General features: G+C 42.7%; 1 protein-coding gene across 1 annotated transcript in view; it reads right to left on the bottom strand.

Annotated features, from left to right (window-relative positions):
• Window positions 1-200: 200 nt before the first annotated feature.
• Window positions 201-9,677, bottom strand: part of wdr18 (WD repeat domain 18) — a 39,662-nt gene continuing 30,185 nt past the window's right edge. Inside the window, exons 8-10 of the mRNA XM_085775242.1 lie at window positions 3,895-4,058; window positions 1,560-1,628; window positions 201-476 (exon numbers count right to left, since the gene is read on the bottom strand). Coding sequence (XP_085631368.1) covers window positions 348-476; window positions 1,560-1,628; window positions 3,895-4,058 — 362 coding nt within the window. The 3' untranslated portion in view covers window positions 201-347. The remainder of the gene's footprint in view (window positions 477-1,559; window positions 1,629-3,894; window positions 4,059-9,677) is intronic.

The raw sequence follows: 9,677 nt of genomic DNA, 5'->3' as shown, positions 1-9,677 counted from the left end.
TCTTTTATTGTCGTGGAATTTTTCGTTCTGTCGATGGAGAAACTCCTCATTGTCCCTTTAAGGTGGAAATACTACAGAGTTAAGGTGGTAGTTCTTCTTTAAGGTTAGTAGCAGTTAGAGGTGGGTGGAGTTAGTTCATGACGGTTGTTCAGGGTTAAAGGTTTGATCTCAGTTAACGACATAAACAGCAGACAGGTGTGTAACAAAAAGGCTTTTATTTATTTTTTTATAAACAACAGAAAAAACAGTGTGTGTTTATGTGTGTGTGTATGTGTGTATGTATGTTTATGTGTATGTGTGTAGCTGTGTGTGTGTGTGTGTGTGTGTGTGTGTGTGTGTGTGTGTGTTTATGTGGGCTTTGTGAGCAGCTGACTGGAGAAATCGTACAAATCTTTGTTGATTTTCTTCAGAGTCTGAACTTCTTCTTCCAACTCCGCAACTCGAACCTTCGTGTTTTCACCGTCACCGAACACGGACTAGAACCGCACACACACACAGACACACACACACACACACACACACACAGACACAGACACACAGATACAGATACACAAACACACACACCATTAAAAACACCACAGAGATAAAAAACTTTCCAGATTTCTTTGACATTCTGTTTATGTTTTGGTCCAATTATAAACTAAAAGAAACTTAAGGGTGTTTAATGTCAAAATAAAAGACAGGTTCCTGACACTTCCCACAATGCAGTGCGTTTGGTTTCATGTCCTTGTTATGATGAACTCTGACCCAGTCTGAGGCATCAGCGCTAAAAACCGCTGCTGTGTCTGACATTTACAGAACTTTAGAGGCACCCCTGAACGTAGCGGCGCAGTTTTAGACTTTATGACCCAAATGTTTTATTTTGAAGAGTTCACGTGGCAAATCTTTGTAATGTGACCTGTTGCATTGTGGGATTGAGATCAAACTGGACTCTAGAGTCCAACATGCTCTCGCCTAAGGGTTTAAAGGGACAGTTCAACATATTGGCAAATCAACCCATTGCCATAATCAATCAATCAATCAATTTGTTTATTTCGGGCATGTCAATTAAATCATCATCATCACACTTCATCTTAGTTCAAGTAATACAATACACACAATCCCTATAGTCATAGCAGTAGGGTCGTTACCTTTAATTGTCGGTGCAAGCTATTTTTAGAACGGTGGAGCAGAGCCGTGAGCTGCTCAGAGCTACGCTACGGAGGCTCATTATGGGATTTCTTGGTTTCCCCTCATCAAACTCATCAAATACACAATCCAACAACTCCACAACGCTCTGGTGGACAAGTTGTGAGCTGCACATTCACCACGCTATGTGATAATGACAGAGTTGTTTTAGAGGGAAATACAGAGACTGCTTGATGAAAAACTGTCCCTGAAGGCAACACGCATCAGCGGTTTTGCATGAATTTACCTCTAAAACAACTCTGCCGTTCTAAAAAATAGCTTGCACCGACAATTAAAGGTAACGAACCTACTGCTATGACTATAGGGATTATGGCAATGGGCCAATTTGCCAAAAATGTTGCACTATCCCTTTAAGTTCCGCCCCTTCTCACCTTGTCAGTCACAGCATTCATCAGCGAGTTCAGCCTCTCAGCTTTCTGCAGGTATGTGTCCTCTTCCACCTGAAATGGACACACAAAAAAACAAAAAACCAATCAGCGACGTTCTTCATATTCATGGACAAAACAACATCTTCACTCTGACATTTCAGAATAAAAACTCGACTACTTGAGCAGTCGCCTACGTGCAGAGGCGTTTCAGCAGGGCAAGAAGCCCAGGCAACTGCCTCGGGCCCCGAGCTGGAAGACGGCTCCCAGAGAGAGCTGACATTTGGTCCATATCAATGACAACATGATGAAACCTTTAGACTAAGCTTGTTTGGCATAACGCTACTAAAATGGCACCGAGGTACTAAAGCCAGAGTTTTTTTTTCCCTCAGTGTACAGCCAGTGCCAGCACTTTTGAGGATTTCTACTACTTTTCACACAGCCACAGAATATGTTGTGCTGTGACTAAAATGAAACAGAATGTCTCAAATGAAAGGAGAGACTCTCTACTTTCACCAGAGTTGAAAGTGAGTTCATAGCATTTTCCATTTTTTAGTTATCCTCATTTGAATACAGCATGTTTTCTCCAAATTCACCATTCTGGGAGGATAATTCTGAGGAAAAACAGGTTTAAAGTGAAGGAAGCAGAACTCTCTTTTGAACCTTTTATTTTTGACAGTTTTTGACTTTGCGGTGATTCTCTCTGTCTCTGTGTGTGACTGTCTTTCTCCTAATGACCTGAATAGGCTAATCTTTTTTTTTTTTATTGATGGGATGGTGGATCAAAGAAAAAATTTGGCTTTGCCTTTGACAAGGGACAAGATGCGTTGTTTTGATATCGTGAATAACTGATGAAGCCGACAGAACCACATCATCCGCAAAGAGCAAATATGCAGATCTGAGGTTCCCTAAAACGGACACTATCCTTTTTGTATATATTTTTCTGCCCAAACCAGCCTGTCCAGTTGGGTTGGTCGGGTCGGCCCAGACACTAATCCACTATCTCACAGAACCAAAATGTGGCACCATTTGATTTAACATGAATCAATACTCAGGATTACTGTGGGAATTCGGTTGGTACCAATAAAAGCACCAAATTCAGTACTCGTCCTTAGTCGGACCCCGGCTGTCCTCTTGTCCTGGGTCGCTCTGTCTCTAACTACAACTCTTTGGATCCTGTCTTCAGGTCCAAACTCAATCATCACGGTGTGGTTCTGACATATAGCAGACATTTAAATAACTTGAGTGAAAAGAACAACCACAACAGCCTCCGTACAGACCAGTGAAAATACCAGACCAGTAAAAATAGCGGGTTTGATATCAGCCAACAGTATCGGCTCAACTCACTTGGAACCTCGCCAAAGGTGATACCAAAAAAAGACCCAGGTATTAGGTACTATCCCTAGTGGTGATCTGGCAAACAATACAAAGCACTTGTATTGTTTGCCAGATCACACTGAGGAAGGACTAGACCCGAAACATCTGTGTGGCAAATAAATGTTTAAACTTGGAGTGCTGTTTCTTACATTTTTTTGAACTTTATACCTCATTAGGAATTCAGCACCCAGTTTTTGTTTTTGTTCATGTGAGTTGAGCGCGTTGTCTCCCATTTATAACTAACCCTAAAGGAAAATAAAAATATTTTTTTTGTAAAAACGAGTCAAGTAGTGCCAGTGGACCAACTAGTCCACCAACGCGGTCCCCTCCAGAAAGGACATGTTAGTCCGGTTCAGAGGTTCCTTCCACAAAGTGTCTTCTCTTCACTGCCAAACAACATCGTCAGTCCGGGTCAGCACTTTGTCTTCCTTGTACTAAGAACGGCCCTGCTTCCTGTTCCTGAGTCACCACCAAATGATTTGCCAGAACTTCCCTCGAGGCGAGGCGAAGCGCAGGCAGGTCGTCCTCCATCACCCCGCTGAACTCTGCCCACGCTGAGCTTCCGCAACAACAGAGAAAAGCACTGCAGTTTGTGACAGCGCTCATTTTTTATTAATGTAGATATTATTTATATTTCCTGTTGTACTTTGAAATGAGACCGGCAAATATATGAGACACCTCAGGAAACCTCATTCCAGACTTTATTATGCAGCTCTGTGAGTGTGTGTGTGTGTTGTAATAATCTCCGCTTTATTACTCTGTGTGCGTGAATATGTAAATATGCAAATATCCTCCAATGTGTTTGACTTCAATTTGATTCATGTGTTTTATTATCCAGAGCTGCGACTGTGACTTCGTGGATCAAGGACGGGGGGGGGGTCAGACTCACTCAGAGAGACGGGGCTACGGCAGCGCAGAGCAAACAGCTGGATCCAGGTTTAACCCTTCACGCCTGCAGACTCACCTGTGTGTAGAGGCCGAGGCGGACGCACACCTCTCCCGCCTCGCCGCCGTCTCCCTCGGAGGCGTGGAGGTGTCGGCTGAAGCGCGGCAGCGGGGTCGAGGGCCGACTGTCCGGCAGGAACATGTTGGCCGGAGCCGCCGTGATGACCACGTTGGTCACGGGACCTGAACACAAAACAGGAAGTGATGTCACGATTACTTGTTTTCACAATTAATCACGGTATTAAACGCCACAATTGCTATTATTATCGTAAAGGTTACTACAGGGTTCCTACAGCTTAAGCCAAGTTAAATTACTTGTTCAAGTGTAGTGTTGTGTAGTTGGGCTGCAGCGTCATCTCCATGTGTGTTTATTGACAACAAGACATCGTGTAGTGAGAACATGCGGCTGAAGGAGAGGGGATGATCAACTAAAAAAGGACACGTTTGCTCGTCGGTACTGTTACCCGACTCCGAAGCAGCGGCGGCATTAATGACACAGCTGCTGCTCACCGCCACTGAAACGCTCGATCGAAGCTCCAATTAAATACACTGAGCCGTGAGCGTTGTGTATCTCACTTGGTAGAGTACGCCTGCTGCAGCGAGCCTGGGTTGGATTGTGTCTCTTTCCATAATATAAATGCATAAAAAGACCGGGAAAAAAAACACAGACTCGGAGCTGGTGGCGGTGAGAAATTTAGCGGTGACGGCCACCACTAACTTCTCTATGTCAGAATGTTACCAATTATTTTGAGATTTGAGACTAATTAATTACAATCATAAAATCCCACTTACCAAGTGTTAACATTTTTAAGACGTTTGAAAAATTGATTTAAGACATTTTAATGCCAATGAAGGCCTTGTTTTTAGACTTTTTAAGTCCCCTGTACCAAATACCGTCACTTTCCAAAAACGATGATGTCGGAACCATGTTAGAGCAACACGCACACGTGCGTAACCTTGTTTACGTTCCGTGTCAGTTGCAGACAGAGATGTGGTACAAGTGGTAAAGTTTTGCCAGAGGAAACTGATTCCCTCCAAACAAACAAATTAAGTCAGAGACTTCAGACAGAGTTGTTTTAGAGGGAAATACAGAGACAAAAACTGTCCCTGAAGACAACGTGCATCAGTGGTTTTGCATGAATTTCCCTCTAAAACAACTCTGTCTGGTAACGTTGTGTTATTATCTCATAGCGTGGTGAATGTGCAGCTCACAACTTGTCCACCAGAGCGTTGTGGAGTTGTTGGATTGTGTATTTGATGAGTTTGATGAGGGAAACCAAGAAATCCCATGAGCCTCCGTAGTGTAGCTCTGAGCAGCTCACAGCTCTGCTCCGCCATTCTAAAAATAGCTTGCACCGCTAAATGTTAGCGCGTTATTTGTTTAAAAAAAAAAAAAAAAAAAAGTTAATAAACTTCAAACATCTCCTCTGAAGAATCAATTATCTTCATCCCTCAATACTTTTAAGTTAAGACTGAAAGCTTACCTGTTAAATCAAAGTTCCTAATAGTTTCTTTTCGAGTATATTTGTCATTGGATCATTATCTCTTGCTCATACACTCAGTTAAAGCAGATATCAGTGGAATGTTTTTGTTAATATAAGTCCTAAATAGTCCTATTTTCCGTCAGCAATCACTTACATGAAGTATTTCAGCCTAAACACGAGTCTCTCCGTCACTCTGCTCTGCTGTAACCCGAGGAGAAAATTTTCCTTGTGGGATACAAGTGTTATCCAATGAGGGGAGAGAACGGCATGAAGGGCTGTGTGTGCAGCCAAGGGATGCGCGTGAATGTGGTGACGTAGCACGAGGACCAATTGATGCCTGACAAGGGCGGGGGCTGCTAACTCATGGTGCGTTCAAGGAAACTCGTACTTTGTGTTTTTCCTTCCTGTGAAGTCATACCAGTTCGATCTGGTACGAGTTCACGGGTCGGAAGTTACGAGTGGCCGTTATAGGGAACTTTCACAGACAACAGGACGGTAAAAACACGAGCTACGGGTTACCTGGAACGCTACCAAGTCGTAGTTGTGACTTGAAGCTGTAACTTACGGTTTCAAAAGCCTGCCTTGAACACAGCATTAGCCGAAACGGCCGTGCCGCTGTTATCTGCTTTAAATACAATTATTTTATATTTATACATACCCATGTTTTTATTTCTGACTTTTTTGAGTGTGTGCTATAAAATGGCACTTGTATTGCTTCCTTTTTTGTTGTTATTTGTTGTTGCTTTCTCATATTGCTGTTGTTGATTTATCCCCTGAATGTTTCTTGGGGAGGTGCTTCTTATAAACCCATGTAGGGTTTTTTAACCTCTCCTGCACTTACTATTCTTCTTTTATTTTTGTTTTTTGTAATTGTCGTTTTTTATGGTGCAAATAAATAAATACTAAATACTAAGAATTAATAATTGGTCCTATATTAAGAGATACTTTAAATATTCTGTTTATATAATTAGTTATGCAGTTATATTTTGACTGTATTACACATTCATAGTGTTGTAACATTATTTAATATGTGATTATTTCTCTGACAATAATCGTACCATCCCTAGTCAGAACTACTACAGGTATCAGTATCACCTTGTAGATCAGTTGACAATCATGTGAAAATAAACTGACGACCTCAACATGGTGGACGGCCATGTTGACTCCTACTTCCCCTTTAAAACAGAATCAAACTGGTTCTGAATCAGTTTGAAGCTGCGTCCCAGTTCAGTTCAGGGTCTCATCCTGCATCTGAAGAATGTTTGCGTCACAGCAGCACAGACTGTGGTTGCTAGGCGACAGGAACAAGGATGTTTATAATGCAATGGTACCGGTGGACACATGTGATGACGCACGGCTTAAATCCTCTGTAGACCATTGGCTGATTTCTATTCAGCCTTCGAGGTTCGTAGAGCGAGTTCCCTGAACGGACTCGATTCAAGTCTTGATGCTGAACCGCAGGAATAAAAGACGAGCTACGAGAGGATTAACAAGAGTTTGTTTACCGAATCACAGGCAGGTCAAAAGGTCGTCAAGTCGTCAGTTCAGAAATGTGGTTGTGCTGTGTAGGTTAGGTGGAACTCCCATTTAGATGGAACTAATTTTATTTTTGTGAAATCTTTAGAGCAACTTTTTTTTATTGTATGCTGCCAAAATGAAATAAATATCCAAGTATGATGTACCTGCCAATAAAAATAAAAATACATCTTCAAAACATAATCTAATATACCTAATAATCTTGGTACATTTACCCATAGAAAACTCCAGACCAGCTGAGTTAAAGGAGAATTCTGGCCATTTTTGACCCCTAAATTTTAGTAAAGAAATCATCACAACAAGGACAAAGTGTTAGTTTCTGTGGCGGGGAGAGCAGGCGCTCTGCAATCGCATAGTAATGTCTTTCCAGGATGTTTCAGAGTTCGGCTATCTGAGGTGAGTGGCTACATGCAAAAACACAAAGTTTATACTGTTTGTACTGTACACTATATGAGTTCAGTGGTGTCTCTAAGGATTCCAGTCATGTACCATTGATACTTGGTTGTTTTCTGAGTGTTTGTTGTGGTTGAAAGAATTGTGCCCATGTTGCCATCGCTAGCGCCGGGTAGCCATGGTGTAACTCTGGTTTGCCTGCATCAATTTTAGTCAACTCAACTCAACTCAACTCAAAGTTTATTTCTATAGCACATTTAAAAACAACCTTAGTTGCCCAAAGTGCTGCACAACGTACAAGTGCTAGCAATATAAATAAAACAACATAAATCATCAAACATAGATTAACAGTAAAATAGGGCAGTAAAAACAGTTACTAAAATAAGATAAAACACATAAAAGCTATACTAAAAGATAAACATAAAAAGTCAGGTTGTCAGGGTGTCAGGGTGAGTTGAAGGCCAGAGAAAAGAGGTGAGTCTTTAAAAGTGATTTAAAAAGCTCCAGGTTTTCAGCTGCGTTTTTTGCTCCAACCAACACTGGGTGACCATCAGGACAATGATTTAGGGGTCACAAATGGACGGAATTCTCCTTTAACTAACTAACTAACTAACTAACTAACTAACTAACTAACTCACCATCCAACAATGAGTCATTAGGTTTGATTTTGTGTTTGTAGAACAATGAACGACCGATCACGCTGTAAAGACAACAGAGATCTGACCATGTTAACAAACAGCCCTCAGGTTGGAGCGGCTGATCTCACCATGTCAAACATCTGGACAGATGTGTGACAAGAGAATCGCTGAATACTTGAGTCTGATTGGATATAGAGTCGTCGAGCTGAGACTTCTTCCATAGTGTCCGTTCATTCGGTTTTGGGCGGTTTGGACGGCGCACCAAAGTTTTTCCATGACAGGGAAACTCTGCACATTCTCATCACACGGGGAAAATGAGATGAGATGAGATGCAAAGATCCATGTTGAGAGTGAAGCGGAGAAAATGTCAAAACGGGATTTGTGTCTAATCTGCGTCCAGATGAGCTGAGGGACGGTTGATCCTCCGTCAGACAGTAACGTTAAGACTTCAGGCTCATGACGACGGTGAACTCAGGTGTTGGGATCGTCCCCAGAAGCTTTAGAAAGTAAATCCTGCTGAAGGACTGTCTTGTAAAAACACGTGTACTCATTAGCGGGGAGATAACTGATGACCTCAGGGACACCACCTTATCAATACTTAATGATCAGTCCCTCAGACAGGCAGCGGTTCTCCTGAGACGCTGCTGCTGCTAATGCCTCGACATGTACAGTTTAATTCCTTACAAACATAAACAACAGAGAATCAGATGTGAAGAAACAAAAGAAGCGAAGGCAGCAGTAGCAGCAGTGGCAGCGTCGATCTCAGCCACCGCTACGCCTCCGATCGGTAAATCAGAGCTGAGCTGATGAGGCGACGCTCTGCCAGACTCATCTCACGCCAACAAAAGCTTCGGATCACAGCGAGGAAACAACATGTGGGAGTCGATTTACTGCTGCTCACGGAGCAACAACCTCCAGCCCCTCAATCCCCTCCACTGAAACACTAGCACTTCAACAGCGGAGGATTTCCTGCGGCGCTGAGCCTCGGCCCGCTGTCACTCCAACTTCCTGTCTGGGGAATTTTCAAATTAATTTTCCCTCAGATTACCACGAGGATCAATTTAAGAGGCAGCGAGACAACAGAGCGCTGGGGAGCGGGAGGATGTAGCGGTAATGACTGAAGGAGCAGAGTCACGCCCGCTGACAAGACGTCGAATAATTAAAACAGGAGGCTTCTCATTTCCATACATCGGCCGGGAGAGAGAGCGGACCGTCGGCCAGACCACAGAGCTGAGATCAGCTGTAACGGGGTGAAGGCTTTATTAGCCTGCTGGAGCTGATCCTGTTCCAGTTCTGGTTCTGGTTCTGACAGTTGTTTCTGTCTTCTGGTAGCTACGCATTGAGGGGAAAAAAATGTGAAGCACCAAATGATAAATTATTCTCTCCTCGATCTTTTTGTGAATTCAGGAAGTTTCTGTTCACTGGTCGATAAAAGGAAAAGCAGACGCCAGTGGAGCGTTCATGACCTCCAAAAAAGAAAAAGTGAAAACAAAGGAGAAATCCATCACAAACTTCATCCAGGTGGAGGTGTGTTAACGTCATTTACACTTTGGACAGTTTGGTTTTTCTGGTTCCTAATCTGGGGGCTTTTCTCGGATCTTTGTCTTTTGTTTTCCGTGACATTGGATCATTTCTCATCTTTGGCTCAAATCAATAATTTAAATTAAACCATCTGACAGGAACTCTGTCATTGATGGATCTGCATATCTTAAACTTTGGACAAGGCCCGCCCACTTCAATCTGTACTAATC

This window comes from Trachurus japonicus, chromosome 4 (assembly GCF_045865225.1).
Source record: "Trachurus japonicus isolate A0001 chromosome 4, Traja_1.0".
In the NCBI taxonomy this organism is placed as follows: Eukaryota; Metazoa; Chordata; class Actinopteri; order Carangiformes; family Carangidae; genus Trachurus; species Trachurus japonicus.
The sequence above is the reverse complement of the archived record's forward strand: the minus strand, read 5'-3'. Positions and strand labels throughout refer to the sequence as shown.